Below are 17,140 nucleotides of genomic sequence, written 5' to 3'. Positions count from 1 at the left end.
TTCTGAGTCTTTTTAAGCTGGAGATCACTTTGTACAAATGAAATATTCTAGTATGTCAAATAAATAAATATGATTAAAACAGACCCATGCTAATCGAATGGAAGAGAGGACATGGAGTTATAGTTTACCCCACCCTCCAAAGGTCCCTAAGAGAGCTTCAAGGAGCACAGTTCTAATTCCACTAATCTAGCATGACCCATTCACTTTATATACCAGCGAACAGTCCCAGAGTGGGAAAGAGAATTACTTTGAGACATTTCACTATTTAGTGGCATATTTGTTTTTGGTAACAATACAAGGAAATCCTTATACACGGGAGTATTAATGCTTTCAGACCTTGATAGATAGGTGCTAATTAATTTAATACTTAGTTCTGATGTAGCTTTTGTTTCTACTTACCTTTGGAGAACCATGAATTAGAAGTTTGAAAAGAGAGGGTATGAAAGCTATGGAAGGCTGTCTTGTTTTCAGTTATGGTAAGGGATTTTTAAGAATGTTTACATTATAACACTTTCAAGAGGATGGTGCCAAAAATGAAGAAAGAAGCCCCTTCTCCTGCCAAAGCCAAAGGTTTGAAGGCCGAGAAAGTGGTGTTGAAATGTGTCCACGCACACACACACACACACACACACACACAGCACACACACAAAAGATCCACATGTACCTACCTTCTGAGGACCCAAGGCGCTGCCTTTCTGCAAACAGCCCAAGTATCCTGGAAAGAGTGCCGCTAGAAGAAACAAGTTTGACCATTGATGACCATTATGCCATCATCAGGTTTCCTCTGACCACTGAGTCAGCCATAAAGAAAATAGAAGACAACACAGTTGTCTTCATTGTAGGTGTCAAAACCAACCAGTACTAGATCAAGCGGGCTGTGAAGAAGCTCTATGACATTGTCTTGGCCAAGGTCAGCACCTTCATCAAGCCCAGTGGAGAGAAGAATGCATACGTTTGACTGGCTCCTGACTATAATGCTTTGAATGTTGCTGACAAAATTGGGATCACTAAACTGACCCCAGCCACTAAATTTAAATATAAATTTTTTCACAACACACACACACGAGAGAATGTTTACATGATATCGAGGAGTGGGCAACTCCTAATGTTTTGTATTTCATGCTGAGTAAGAAACACACCATCTTCTCCACAGAAGAGACTTTTATGATAGCATACTCCAGAACTTACAAGGCTCCGTAATTAGCAAACTAGGGATATTATCTTGTAGGGATAAATGGACGCATATAGATGGAGGCTTCGATGGATGAATAAATAGGCTCCAATTTCAGAAAGAAACGATTCTAGGTGTTTAAGATTCTGGGGCCAAATCACTTAGTAGTAGTAGTAGTTTTTTTGTTTTATTTATTTATTTATTTATTTATTTATTTATTTATTTATTTATTTATTTTAGAGATAATGCACATAAAATCCCTGACACTTTGTAGCATGTGAGGAAGAGCAGCTGTTACTGAAGGTTGTCAGTACTACCTTCTCCATCTAACCTGTTCTAAACCTCTAATGCTTAGCACTTGATTATTTGTAGCCCTCTATTATTTTCTCACTCTTCTGAATATGTACATTTTACCTCTCTAGCCAGAGCATAAATCCCTTAAATTAGAAATCAGGTCATGGTCTCCATTTACTACTTCCTCCTTCTATCCCACATCAGAGTATCTAATACATTCAGATGAACAAGCCAAGTTCTCAAGAAACACTTGATAGAAATTAAATAGAATATCATCTATTTAAATTTTATCTTGTCTTTTCTTAAAATGTTGTTTTGTGTATATTGTATTACGTACAGGGCATTGATAATAGACTAGTTATATATATCCTACCTTCCCTAATTATAATTTGTATTTTTAAATTAGCTTTATAATTATATTAATTATGTTTCAAAGTATACTTTTTGTAATAATGGTACTCCAAATATATGACCAATTAAATATCGTAGAATTTATTTCTGAAAGCAAAAGTGCCTGTAGGCTTTAAGTCTACCGGTAATAAATCTTTACTTTGGGACATGAAGGAAAAGCAATTAAACAGAGCATTCTCTGTCATAACTTCCAGCCAGTAGTAGACAAAGGGGAATTTATAGAAGTCAATAATTAAAGAGTTCTTTGTAAGGCTACTAAGAAAAAAGTTGTGGCTTTTGTTAGAATCTAGAAGTCTACAAAGGATTGCTAAATGGATTTTCAGTCTGCCCACTTATTTAAGAATTTGATTACGTTGAAATGGATAATATTAGATTAGATCTCAAGAATGTGATTGGAAACTGACTTGCTCTTTTGGGTTATTAACTGTTTGAGTGCAAAACAAGAGAGACGCTTCAGTCTTCAGTTTTCAATTTAGAAGTTACCAACTGGTAACATAATCTTGATTTATATCTGTACCCCAATACTGAGCAAAAGGGAGCATGTATTGTGCAAGTTTTTGATTATTCCAGGAGGAGTAATTACCATATAAGAGGAGTTTACAGGTCAACATTCCCTGGAAAATTCAGCAATGGTTAAAAAAATGCCGGATGATAGGAAAACTCTAAATATTCAGTCCTTAAAGAAAATAGATTCTTCTTAAACCAAAGTTGAGTGGAGGAGAGATTAATGGATTTGGGGATACAGTACCTATAATATCCAATTTGTTCACATTTGTAATAAAATTACAACTTGTGTTCAGTAATGTGAGATTTTGATAGACAGTGAAGAGTCCTTAGTGGGACTCAACTAATAAGTTGGCTTTTTTGAGCCGTCAAAACATACAAGGGCGGAAACTTAATAAATGTGCTTCTCCTTTCTGTTCTTCTTTCTCCTCAGAAGTTTCTTCTACCTTTTCTGATACCTGATGAAATTATAATGGAGCCAGAGACAATCCTAGAAATATTTTGAGCTTCTGGTGTGTGATCATGTTCTTAGCATCTTTCTTCCCCCTTTTCAAATCTAACCGTTTTATGATTATCCAATTGATTTTTGTCTGGTCCTCTGTTACGGAAAGAAAGACAATTGAAAGTTATGTTATAGAGTTTTTAATAACATAACTTACTGAGTTAAAGCTTTTATGTAGAAATCGAGAGTAGACTAAGCAATGATGCTGTAGAAACAAGTGTTTTTAAACTATAAGAAAATGATCATGTTTTCCTATGAATTATATATTTTAATCCTTAAAATTTTAATAGTAGCAACATTTATTTATTTATCTTGTTTAATCCTCCCAATAACCACAGGAAGAGATACTTGTATTATCCCCCACTTTATAGATTCAGAAACTGAGACTTGAAGAAGCTAGAGAGCAATCCCCTTTCAAAAAGTGAGGAAAATAAGAGACTGTATCTGACTTGCACAAGGAAACCTGCCTACCATGCTAAGCTCTTGTCCACTGGTCAGGCTGATCATTAAGGAACTTAAAGCAGAGAAGGGAGTTTGGTCTGTGCCTATGCCCTGTCTGTTCACTGACATGCTCAGAGATTCACCATAATTTCAGTTCTGACCTTGAAAGTAAAAGCAATCAAAATGGTCCCCACAAAGTATGGCTACACGGAAACATTTTAATGACTACCAATGGGTACCATTGGGTACCATTGTTGTACCAATGGGTACAACAGCTGTTAATTTTCATCTCCTCATTGAATTAGTGCCATTTTGGTTTCCCTTAAATTCAATAAACTGATTGAGATCAAATAAAAACACCATGTTCACTAGCTGGGAAGGGGTAGGTGCTTGATAAACCTTAGCTTTGAGATTTAGTTAGTAAAAATTAAACACCAAACTAAAGCAGAAGGTGGTCAGATCCTCCATGCTCTCTCTCCAGTGTTCCTGCACCATGTAAATCTCTCTAAATATTTGTATAATTTTTGGTATAGCTTGACCTCAAAGTACAAGCTTAGTTATGCTATGCTGGAGAAAAATCAGAGGGTAAAATGTGCTAATGAGGGGAAAGTTGAATCAGGCTACATTTTTTTTTTAAGATTTTATTTATTTATTTGAGAGAGAGACAGTGAGAGAGAGCATGAGCGAGGAGAAGGTCAGAGAGAGAAGCAGACTCCCCGTGGAGCTGGGAGCCCGATGCGGGACTCGATCCCAGGACTCCAGGATCATGACCTGAGCCGAAGGCAGTCGTCCAACCAACTGAGCCACTCAGGCATCCCCAGGCTACATTTTTATCCCCATTCACAGATCACAGTGACTCGACTGATGAGAAATATTTTAATCTTATTTTCGTGCTCACATGTGACCTCACATGACTTGCCTTTTGTGTTACACCCAGACCAAAATGTCCAATAATGAAAAACGAGCCTTTGTAATTGGCTAAGCATTCCCTTGGAAGGCATTAGAAAAGGTGAAAGTGAGGGCTTACGCATCCCCTTTTCTCTTGCCCTCTTTTTCACACATCTATTTTTTTTTATAAAGTTATGGGCCCAGCACGCTTCCGCTGTGCGACTCTGCTTTTTTTTTTTATAAAGTTAGAAGGAAAGAAATTAAAAGAAGTAAAAGGGGATGACTCTTGTTTATTTTGAAACACATCATCTTGCATTTTCAGGCACTCAAATATAAAATCTTTTGAAATGTCTGTACCGTTTCCTACATAATAGCCCTACAAATATGTATGTCATTGCTTTTGGAATAAAAGTCAGGGTTTTTTTTTTTTAATCAATCCTCAGAAATGTGCCTTGGAAAGAAGTCCCAAAATAAAGGCTGAGGAATCCAAGCTATTACGAATGCAAAACAATTATGAATAAATTTGTTGTACTCACACACACAGACACAAAAGACTGCTGACTTCATCAAACTTGAAAAAGAAAAGACAGCCCACAAGCATTCCTCAAATGGTAGTATTGGCTTCATTCAGCACTTAGTGGGCTATTCTACCCCCTTGAATAAGTAAAATGAACTCCTAAAGGTCCCAAACTTCTGTTCAATGGGGCAGAATTTTAGCCAAAGGTGTGTATGTAGACATCATAGGGTTATAGGTGATTAGGTGGTGAATGTTTATTCGAATGTTTTTCAAGAATGCCTGATCCTTACTGGGGCTAATGGAAGTCCTTTCCTTTACGTACATCTTTCCATTCAATAAAATACTTTTACACTGAGGGCTCTATTCAGAAATGGGGAATTTCTTAATGGATGAATGACTTAGATTGAACTGAATTTATCCAATACAGTCATAATGGGCCCCATTTAATAAATGCTCTGAGACAAATGGCATTGTAAAGTTTGTTAGGCTGGGGTATCCACATTTTGAACATTAGACCAAAGATCCTTTCACTACAAAATGAACCACAAGAAAATGAAATGTGTTTAAAAAAAAAGAGAGAGAGAGAGAGAGAGAGAGAAAGAAAGAAAATGAAATGTGTTGTTCAAATTCAAACCAGAACTCCACTTTCAACATGGGCTTACTTTTCTTAGGCAATTCCTTCCCAGGTCCTGATCTGCGGAATGGGGTTGGCATTAGTTAAAATGCCCCATAGTGGTGATCTAAAGATGACATGATACAGGTAAAGGCCTTAAGATAGTGCCTGGCACATAGTAGTTTTCCAGCAAATGCCCACTGCAATTGTTGTCTTTATTTGCTTAGATTTTTCTCAAAGTATTAAACAGATAGGATCATTGTGGAAACAAACTACTGTTCTATTTCTGCCCTCAGCACACATGGCTTTGATTTAGATTAGACTCTTCTGGCCTTTGTATTATATTCTTCTGCACCTTAAGGAATGCAATAATGGAAGAGCTATACCTGCTCCATTAAAATAATATTTAGGGGCGCCTGGGGGGCTCAGTTGGTTAAGCATCCAACTCTAGATGTGGTTCAGGTTGTGATCTCAGATTGTGAGATTGAGCCCTGTGTTGGGCTTCACGCTCAGCAGGGAGTCCGCTTGTCCCTCTCCCTTTGCTCCTCCCCCTGCTCTCTCTCTCTTTCTCTCAAATAAATAAATAAATAAATAAATAAATAAATAAATAAAATCTTTAAATAATAATACCTATTTATAATAACTATATTCTAGGCATTGTTATACACATCTTCATACATTGACTCATTTTACTGTTATAACTCCTATTATTACACTCATAAATAGCTATTATTAAAGAGCTAGCTACTATTATTATACTACTTTTACAGATGCAGAAAACTAGGACCTGAGCACATTACATAATTTGTTCAAAATGACTTAGCTTGTGAGTGGAGGATCCGAGGCTTATACACAGACATTCTAGCTCCATAGCCTCCTAACCCCTATGGTCCTTGAAATACTTTTGTTGCTATTGATCATAAACATCAGTGTTCCTTAAAACTATTTTAATTTGAAAAACCTATTTTTTTTCTTGGTCCAAAAACCTTAAAAACTGAATTTTTTAATGATCGTAATTTTGTTGTACGTTTGCTCTCCACAGACTCTGATATCCTACCCTTTGGGAGTTTTTCTTTAATCTGGAGAAAAAAGAGCAGTGAGCCATGCACATATTTCTTCAAACACCAATAGTTGTCTAAAAAAAAAAGCCCACCAAAAAAAATCCCTTGATTCATGGATCTGCTTTCAAAACTTAAGCTTTACTTAAGCTTTTACTTTACTTTACTTTACTTTTACTTTATCAATCTTGCAAAACTCACTTGGGAAAGGAGATTTGCAACAAAGCACAGTTCTTACGTATTGCGAGAGAAAGCCTGATTTTATTCCCCTTGCTGTCATTTAGAGCAGGCTATTCTGTGATACTGCCTGCATTGTGAGTAACTATTTTGCAGTACTTTCTACTTGGGCATTTTCATTTTCATCTGCGGGACCCCTGACAGGGATGAGTTGTATTTCTTGGGGGAAAATAAGGTACCCGGAGAGTTTCTAGCACTTGCTAGAAACTACCCACTGAAGAAAGGTGGTAGATTCAAAATGAAAAAAATTCATCCTTCTCCCAGCTCTGTAATTGGTGACATGCATAATACTTGAAAATCATATCAGAAGAACTATAATGTCAGAAATGGCTGGGTCATGAAGCTAATGTTAGCCCTTAATAATATTGCAATGATGTTTCTGTGTATTTTAAAATGTACGTTGAGTTTTGCCAACATACGTGAGTAGAACAAGACTAATATTGATGGCATGATCAATGAATGGCTTAACTAAAAATACAGGGACGCCTGAATGGCTCAGTGGGTTAAAGCCTCTGCCTTCGGCTTAGGTCATGATCCCAGGGTCCTGGGATCAAGCCCCACATTGGGCTCTCTGCTCAGCAGGGATCCTGCTTCCTCCTCTCTCTCTGCCTGCCTCTCTGCCTACTTGTGATCTCTGTCAAATAAATAAAATCTTAAAAAAAAATACACTCAGCACAGAGTCTGACAGTACTATTTGTGAATTTGTCACAATACTTAAAATGTTGTAAACAGCACTCATGAGGTAGCTCTTGTTCCCAGTAAGATCTCTGAGGGCAGGATTTTGTTTTCGTTCATTGTCATGTTCTAAAGTTTGATGTAGTATCTGGCTTGCACTATACACTAAAGAAAAATTTGTTCAATGTGTGCTTAAGCGATTGAAGTCAGAATGAGTTTGACAAGACTTCATGAATCCCTACTACCTCCCATATAAGATGGGGACACAAAGATGAAGAAGGGTTCTCTGTCCCTTGAAAAGCTCCCAGTCTAAGGAGGAGCTAATATAAATAATCACACTGTATGGTGGCAGACGTGCCAGAGAAGAGATACATGGAGTGTTGTGGGGTAGCAGAGGCACTGGTCATGACCATGAGAGCAGAACAGGGCAAGTTTCAACAGAGGAGCGAAGCTCCTTTAGGCAGGGATGAGAGGGGAAGTTGGAGGCTGGATGGACTAGCTTTAGAGTAACTATAGACAAAATGTTGAATCGCTGTGTGTCTGAGGAACAAAAATAATTTGATATTGCTGGGATGCCTTTATGTACTGTAAAGTTATGTTACAAATGTATGAGTGTTGTATTATGTGATACAGGATATGAAATCATAATTATAGATGGAATGTGTCTATTTTTTATTGAATGACAATTTTGTTTTAAATTACAGTTCCAGTTACAGATGTTTGATATTATCTGTTCCCCATCATGGGCCGATAGAGACAAATGCTGTGAACTTCCAGGCCTGGTAAGAATTCTCCTTTTATTAGTAGGTCTGTTCTTCATTGAGATGTTTTAAAGTTTTATGTAATTTTCTCTGAAAATTGAATGCTATTTCATAAAACTCATAACGAGCTAACTCATTGTGATGATAATGAAAATCAGAAGAGGTTAAGAAAGAGGCACATCTGACGTCAGCAGGGCATACTGGCACGCATGGAGGGAGCTGCACACCTCCAGGGGGTGCCATCTACACAGGGTCCAGAGGTTCTCAAACTTCCTGATTCAGGAAAACTGTGGTGTTGCAATAATTTTTTTCCATGCTACCCCCAAACCAAAAGAAATGCTGAGCAATTACATATATGAATCCATCAGGTCCAAAAATCTTAAGTGGTTATGCTCTAAGAACTCAGTAGCCATATGAAAAAATAAGAGACATGAATGGAAAGAAGAAAGCGGTATTGTTATTTTATTCTTATATAACCACAACTACTCACTAATGGGATGAGGATGGGTCTATCTGGAGTACCCAATTTTTCATACCTTGGAATCTGATTGACATCGCCACCTCTCTTCTTTTTCCACATTGACTTTTTTCCATGGTACTTGCTTTCTATCATAGAAACTGCCAGAACCCCAGATTTGTAAGTATATGACACCATCAAGAAAATATTTCAATATCTAATGTTAAGATTATGAGCGACCTTGAGCTAGTTGCTCACATGAAGTACAGTGGGTGCCCAATATTGCTCTTTCTCTTGAGGTTGTAAAATGTTCATGGTGCCCCCGTAAGTTTGCTGAGGTGCCCCAGGGCATCTTGGCACACAGTTCTGAAATCATAGTCATAATCTGTATAACCTATATGATGTAACTAGAAAACCAAACTTTTTATCATTTTTAATACCAAGTATAATTCGTGGGGTTTACCTGTATATATAAAAACAGATTCATATCTTAACATTCTTAGGGACAGTGGCTGAATGGATGACACTGTTATGGTTGGAGAGTAGCCATGTCTTAATAAGTAAACTTGGAGAATGGGCATGGAGCAGTTCAATAAAGTCCAAGAGACTGGCCTTGTTAACCTTACACCAGATCACACCATCTATTGTAGGCATTCAATTCATGGTCACTCTGTTTGAGAAGGAAATACAGTTCACCCTCAAACAATGTTGGAGTTAGGGGCACCGGCCCCGCTCCCACTCAGTCAAAAATCTGTGTGTGACTTTTGCCTCCCCAAAACTTACCTACCATTGACCGGAAGCCTTACTGATAACATAACAGTTGATTAACACCTATTTTGCATATCATATGCATTATATACTATATTCTTACACTAAAGGCTAAAGAAAAGAAGATTTATTAAGAAAATCATAAGGAAGAGAAAATACATTCATAGTACTGTACTGCATTTATTGGGAAAAAAAAAAAGCCCACATGTAAGTAGACCAGTGCAGTTCAAACCCATGTTGTTAAAAAAAAAAAAAAGAAAGAAATAATTATATTTCATTCATTCAAATAAATATATATGTAATATAAAATCATATAGATATCACTTTACAACTTACATAATATAAGGTTTTAATACTTATTTTGCTTAAATTAGTAATAATAAATTGATGTCTCATGCTCCAGAAAAAAAGATAAAAGAGTGAACCGTAACTTACTCTTTCTTCATCAAAATTACTTTCCAAGTAAACTCTGATGAAGCATTAAATCAGAGGAACTCTGGGATGTTATGCTTAAGCACAGATGGATTGGAATTTGGAAGCAAAAACATTCAGAAGCTCACGCTGTGTTGAGCAAAATGCGATCCCCACTTTTCCTGGGAAGGACCCAGGCCTGATAAGGGCTTTTCCTGTTATTTCTATCACTGAAGATATGCCCGTTCCATGGTAGGAAAACATGGATGGAGATACAGTGGGCAGCCATGGCAAAACCATTACGGAGCCTCTGGTCACAGGAAACCTGGTATCAGCCTTATTCAGAGGCTCTTTGAGGATACTTAAATTTGTATTCTACTCTAGCTATCCAGATATCAGGCCAGATGTGTTAGCAGGGGCGTTCCTAAAATGAGCTGAAAGCTTTGACTATTGTCCAACATTCACAGAAAAGTATATACAGGATACCTGGGCCCCCTGCTCAACATTTTCTGGTTCATGTTGTGAACATTTCAGAAATGGAGATTATTTTCCACTTGATCCTTTAATTATGAACCATCCTCTATTCAGTTCAGCTTTACTTCTCCCCCAGAGTCTTAAGAAGTGAAGCTTGTTTTCCCCCTGTCCAACAGGACCAGTGGACCCTATGATCTTCTGCAGTTTCTTGTCCTGGCGCAGACTCCTTTTTGGCCAGAGCTTCGAATGGACTGGTCACAAATTGTGTGATCACCGTTGGCAGGCGCTCTGTCTTCATACCCCAGTAACATACCCAGAGATGTCCAGCCTGATGTTCATTATCTATCTTGTAATGTCATGTGGCTGCAAAATTGGGCAAAAGAAGGAAAATGAGCTCTTATCCCACAGCTTTAGGTGGCTACCGTGGTGTTTCCTTACGTTCAACCACAGAACGTGAGTCATAAGAGAAGTTGCTGCAGGGACTTGACGATGGGTTGAACCACTGTTTTTATTTTGTTTTATGTGTTTCAGATGCAGTTGACTATTCCAACTTGTTTTTTTTTAATCCTTTGAAATAGAAGTAAGACGGTTTTCAAGACTTTAGTTCACAGAGTACTCCTTCTCAAACTGAATAAAATTGTCATCAGAATCTCTTTTACACCCGCTTCTGCCTTCCTTTCTTCACCTCCATCCCCGAACTAATTTTATCAACATACTTTGGTAATGATGATTATCAATGACTCACCAGACATTCATTCATTTTTCTTTAAGGAAAATATTTTGCGGGCAAGAATATTCTTTGTCTTTCCACACTGATGTTCACTTGAGTGGTATCTTGGGGGTGTTTGTTTGTTTGTTTTTGTTTTTGTTTTTGTTTTTTTAGTGTTCTAAATCGAAGTGTTTTCTTTGAGCCCATAAAGCCATTTGTATAGCCATTTGCCCCCCCCCCCCGACACACACATACACTTTTGCTCTCTGGCTGTCTCCATCTCTCTGTCAAATAAATAAATAATAGTTGTGCTATTTTTCTTTTCTCTCTTCAGAGGGATGAGGAGACCTGCCCAGAGCTACCACATTCCTGCTCCTGTTCTGAAGTCAATACAGGGACTCTGGGACCAGCAGGCCCACCAGTAAGTCTTGCCTCGTTCAGACTTAAATGATCTTTAATAATATTTATAGCTATCACTTGTTGTGTGTCTAATATGTGCTTGCCCCTGTGCTAAACACGTACTTGGTCCTATGAGCAAACCGAAGCACAGAGATGTTAAGATACTTGCCTAAAGTGGGGTGTCTGATACAAATGGCTATCAGACACATAATTTGAATCTCCCCATCAGGGAGATTCAAATTAAAACCACATTGAGATACCACCTTACACCAGTTAGAATGGGCAAAATTAGCAAGACAGGAAACAACTTGTGTTGGAGGGGATGTGGAGAAAGGGGAACCCTCTTACACTGTTGGTGGGAATGTAAGTTGGTGCAGCCACTTTGGAGAACAGTGTGGAGATTCATCAAGAAATTAAAAATAGAGCTTCCCTATGACCCTGTAATTGCACTACTGGGTATTTACCCCAAAGATACAGATGTAGTGAAAAGAAGGGCCATCTGTACCCCAATGTTTATAGCAGCAATGTCCACGGTCGCCAAACTGTGGAAAGAACCAAGATGCCCTTCAACAGACGAATGGATAAGGAAGATGTGGTCCATATACACTATGGAGTATTGTGCCTCCATCAGAAAGGATGAATACCCAACTTTTGTAGCAACATGGACGGGACTAGAAGAGATTATGCTGAGTGAAATAAGTCAAGCAGAGAGAGTCAATTATCATATGGTTCCACTTATTTGTGGAGCATAACAAATAACATGGAGGACATGAGGAGATGGAGAGAAGGGAGTTGAGGGAAATTGGAAGGGGAGGTGAACCATGAGAGACTATGGACTCTGAAAAACAACCTGAAGGTTTTGAAGGGGCCGGGGGGTGGGAGGTTGGGGGAGCCAGGTGGTGGGTATTAAGGAGGGCACGGATTGCATGGAGCACTGGGTGTGGTGCAAAAACAATGAATACTGTTACGCTGAAAAGAAATTTTAAAAAAATAAAAAATAAATAAAGTGGGGCATCTGCGTGGCTCAGTGGTTAAGTGTCTGCCTTTGGCTCAGGTCATGATCCCAGGGTCCTGGGATCCAAGCCCCACATCAGTCCCCTTGCTCAGCAGGGAGCCTGTTTCTCCCTCTCCATCTGTGCCCCCCCAACCCACGCACACACTTTTGCTCTCTGGTTGTCTCCATCTCTCTGTCAAATAAATAAATAAAATCTTAAAAAAAAAAAAAGAGAAAGAAAAAGAAAAAGAAACTTGTCTAAAGAACACAGCTTCTCTTTAAATCCAGATCTCTGTGACCCCATGTATTTGACCTCTATATTATACTGTCTTTCAAATTGTTATATATTTCAAAATCTTCCCTTTAAACTCCTGTGGTCTATGTTCAGTGTGAATGTTTCAAATGTTGGCCCTCTACTTGCACCTGTAAGATTTGCGTACCCTCCCTTTGCCCATTATGTGTTAAAATTGATACATGAGGAAGGATTTTGAATTCACTAGGAAAAAATACCCTATCTGAACATGAAGTTCTCCACTGCTGATGGAAACTTCCTGCAAAAATGGGGAGAGAGGGAGATCGGCCCTGTGGGCTGTAGAAAGAAGGAGGAGGAAGGAAGGAGGGAGGGAGGGAGAGAGAGAAAGAAAATATTTGTAAAATATAAAATGTATATAATTGCACTACCTGGCTCTTTGAATTTACCATGATGGATCTTTCCATTTAATGTGTTTAAGTGACATTTTCGATCTGACCTGCTAACCTGGGGGTATGGGTGTTTCCTTAAGATGATATAGTGATATAGTGATATATGGTTAGGAAAGGGCAAATGGACCAAGGCAGAAAGAGAAAACAGGGAGAAGAAGTATAAGCAAATAAAGAAATCCAGACCTTGCAGGAGGAATATTCTGATGTCCCATCAGTCCTTGCACACTGGCTGCGAGAGGCAGGTGGGCCCGCCCACATGCGTGCAGTAGACCACACAGGCAGCATGAAGGTTCACTCCAAGTTGGCCCCCCCAATCAGAATTGTACCACATTTCCTGAACTGAACAAAAAGGAAGAGAACCTGCTGACTGTGTCTGAAATATATCCCAGCAGCCTCTCCTTTGCCTTTGGCATGTAGAACATTCTTTCAAGTGCAGACGTAGAACCCAACTCCATTTTTTTTTTTTTTTAAACAGAAGACTCTTTATCCCAAAGAAGCCAATGTGGAGTCATGGTAAAAGCATTAAATTTAACTCTTAAGACTAGACAAGTATCTGAACTGCTGCAAACCTCCATTTCTCTACATATGTAAACGAACATACACCTCTCTTTCTGAGGAATACATAAGATAATATACATATAAGTGCTCTGTGAATTATGAAACATCAGTCAAATGTAAGGATTTGCCTTTAGTTTAATCTTGGAATTGGAAACACAGATTTGCTTTCAACTGTGTATAGCTTGATATTTTTTTTTAACCCAAAAGTATGTCTTTGAGGGGCACCTGGGTGGCACAGTCGATTAAGCATCTGACTCTTGGTTTCAGCTCATCTCATGACCTCAGAGTTATGAGATTGAGCCCTGTGTGGTCTCTTCTGCGTTCATGTGCTCTCTCTCTCAAATAAATAAATATATCTTTTTAAAAAAATAACGGTATGTCTTTGAACTTTATCAAAGGTAATGCACATTATTCCATTACATAAACTAGAGATTATTGACCCATGACTGTGGAGAATTTCCCTATTACACTATTATTATAGTGGACATCCTTTTATGTCTCTGTAAACATGAGTTGAGTGCTCTTATGGTTACACTGAGGATCAGATTTGTTGAAAGATAAGGAGGGTATATCTTCAGCCTCATGAAGAAACCACTAATTGCCTTTCTAGATAGTTGTCCAAGTATCCTCTCCCACAGACTCTAGAAAAGGGTCTGGTTTCTCTGCATCTCACCAGCACAGTGGTCCCACCAGATTTAAGAGCTTTTACTTATCTGATGGGTATAAAACCCTGGGGTTGTTTTTTCATTTTATTCATTCATTTATTTTTCTTGAGAGAAAAAGAGAGAGAGAGAGAATGAGTGGGGAGGGGCAGAGGGAGAAAGAGAGAATCTTAAGCAGACTCCATGCCCAGCACAGGACCCAACTTGGGGCTTGATTTCAAGACCCAGAAATCATGACCCCAGCTGAAATCAAGAGTCAACTGACTGAGCCACCCAGGCGCCCCTGTGATTATTTTAAATAAGACTTTCCCTTCGTGCTAGTAGGATGGAGCAATTTTTCATTTGCCTCTGAGTCATTTGGATTCCTTTCTATATAAATACCTGTTTATAAACTTTTCTGGGATTTTGTGGTACAGAGATTTTTTTATTTTAGTTTCTAAGTGTTTTTATATATTCTGGACACGAATCCTTTATTAATGATACGATTTACAAATGTCATTTCCTGGCCTGTGGCTTGCTTGTTGTTTATAGGAGTTTTTATTGTCTAGAAATTTTAAGGCTGGTGTAGTTAAATTTAATATTTCTGTGAGCTATCATTTTTTATGTTTTCCCTCTTTTTAGCCATGGTTCACTTAGAAGTGTCTTTTTAAGTTTCCGATAGTATGTCCAATTTTAATTTTTTTTCTTGTATTAACATTATTGTACTTTTTTATGGAAGATAGTCTAGGGTACCAATTTTTGGACATTTATTGATTCTTTGACATTTGCTTTGTGACCTTTTGCCAAGTGTTACAGCTGTTCCATGTATGCTTTAGAAGAGTATGTATTTTCTAATTATGGAGTTTAGAATTCTAAACATAAATATCCAGTAAATCAAACTGTAAATTGTGTTGTTAGAATTTTCTTTATCTGCATTAATTCTTTATCTTTCAATTGCTGAGACAGATGTTAAAAATCTTCTACCTCAATTTCAATCTGTCCAATTTGGTTTGTAATTCTACGTTGTATATCCAGAGATTGTGTTACAGGGTACAAAAAATTGAAAACCTTCATCTTGCTAGTGACTTGCCATATCAACATTCTCTTTTGGATTATTTTCCTGGTACAGGTACATATATTTTTATTTGAATTCAATTATCCAACAAAGAGTACATCATTAGTTTCAGATGTAGAGCTCAGTAATTCATCAGTTGCACGTAACACCCAGAGCTCATCACATCACGTGCCCTCCTTAAAATGCCCCTCTTCTTCATCCTTTTAGTTTTCAGCCTTTCTGTTGTCTTTATGTTTGAGATGTGTTCTGTTTAAATAGTATATGGCTAGGTGTTGTTTTCAGTCTGGTTTTGCAATTTTTTTTAAGAGTTTAGTCCATTCATTCTATTGTTTGTGACAATTAACCTCTTTGGGCTAATATTCCTATATCTATCACCTTAATTTTTGCTTTCTATTTGTCCCACATGATATATACGTGCCTTCTTGGTTGGTCAAGGTTTTATCTACTCATTTACACTATCTGGCTTTTTGTTTTTTTATTCTTCTCTTCTCCCCTCTGCTAATTTGGAAATCTGTAGCTGTTCTTTTAATGGTCAACCAAGAGATTTTAACAAACATATTTAGCTTGACAAAGTCTAAAAAGAATTAAGATTTTCACTCATATTTCAATAGATATGATATTCTTGGAATATTTTTCTCTTAGATCATCCTTTTTATAATTTATGCACTATTGGCTGTCTAGTATTTTACTATGTTTTTTAAAATCATAAACTAGATATTTTATTAGTACTTGGTATAAATTACTTTGTGTTAAGACTTGCCTCCATACTTGCTATTTCTTTGCTCACAAAATCTTCTGGTATTTTTATTTCTCCTGGAATACACCCTTTGGATGTTCCTTCCTCCCTTCCTTCCTTCCTTCCTTCCTTCCTTCCTTCCTTTCTTTCTTTCCTTCCTTCCTTCCTTCTTTTTGAGAGAGAGAGTGCAAGCAAGTGGGGGGAGGGCCAGAGAGAGTGGGAGAAAGAATCTCAAGCAGACTCCCCACTGAGTGCAGAACCCTCCTTGGGGCTCTGTCTCACAACCCTGAGATCATGACCTTGAAGCCGAAACCAAGACTCAGACACTTAACCAACTGTGCCACCCAGGTGCCCCAGGATGTTCCTTTAAGGAGACTGTTGATAGAAAATTTTCAATTTTTGTTCATCACAAAATATTATCATATTTTCATATTGTATTATTGAAAGATAGTTTTGATGGTTGTTAAAGAGATTGTTGATTGTACCCCCAGCATTAATTGCCCCTGCTTCTTTTTCATGGTAGAATTCCCTGAGTTTTAGCTAAACACATGGCCTTCAGCTGGGGACTTGACTTCTTAGCATCTGTAAGTAGGTATCACCTTCTGACCAAGATCTGGCCAGTGAGAGAAAAGCAATATGCAATCAACCTAGATGTTGTTCTTAAGTGAAAACGAAATTACTTCCTTATCTCTTCTCGCCTCGCTCAACATATTACTCTGGGAACATGTGGTAATGGTTCAGTTTGATAAGCAGTGTCCTAGCACACAGCAGAGTAATAAAATGGAAGCAACTGAGTTTCGACATTGTCATATGTGGTAAAGCTACTCTATGACACCGAACCAGTTATCAGCTCGGATTTTAATATAAGAGAACAATAAGCCTCCTGTCTTGCTTAAAAATTTTTAATATTGGCCTTAATTAAAGCAGTGAGACAACTTTCCAAACTAATAAACGGGAAGATCTTGTTTTCAAGATTCCTTTGTCTTTAGTGATCTGAAGTTCGGCCACAGTGTGCTCTGGGGCGCAGTTTTGATGTAGATGATCTGCCATTTTGGAAAACTTATGACTTCGTGAGTTTGAATGGCAATGTTTCTCGTTAAATTTGGAGTTTTCTTAGTCACCGTCTCATCAAATATTGCCTCTT

General features: G+C 37.9%; 1 protein-coding gene across 3 annotated transcripts in view; it reads left to right on the top strand.

Moving 5' to 3' along the window:
• The window catches only part of COL14A1 (collagen type XIV alpha 1 chain), a 217,839-nt gene that overhangs the window by 141,457 nt on the left and 59,242 nt on the right, over positions 1 to 17,140 (top strand). For all 3 annotated transcript variants that reach the window (XM_047727418.1, XM_047727417.1, XM_047727419.1), the window contains exons 35-36: positions 8,016 to 8,093; positions 11,226 to 11,312. In XM_047727418.1, the coding sequence (XP_047583374.1) occupies positions 8,016 to 8,093; positions 11,226 to 11,312 (165 nt within the window). The remainder of the gene's footprint in view (positions 1 to 8,015; positions 8,094 to 11,225; positions 11,313 to 17,140) is intronic.

The sequence above is a fragment of the Lutra lutra genome, chromosome 4, assembly GCF_902655055.1.
Source record: "Lutra lutra chromosome 4, mLutLut1.2, whole genome shotgun sequence".
Lineage (NCBI taxonomy): Eukaryota > Metazoa > Chordata > Mammalia > Carnivora > Mustelidae > Lutra > Lutra lutra.
Note: the sequence above shows the minus strand (reverse complement) of the source record. Positions and strands in the feature narration are given on the sequence as shown.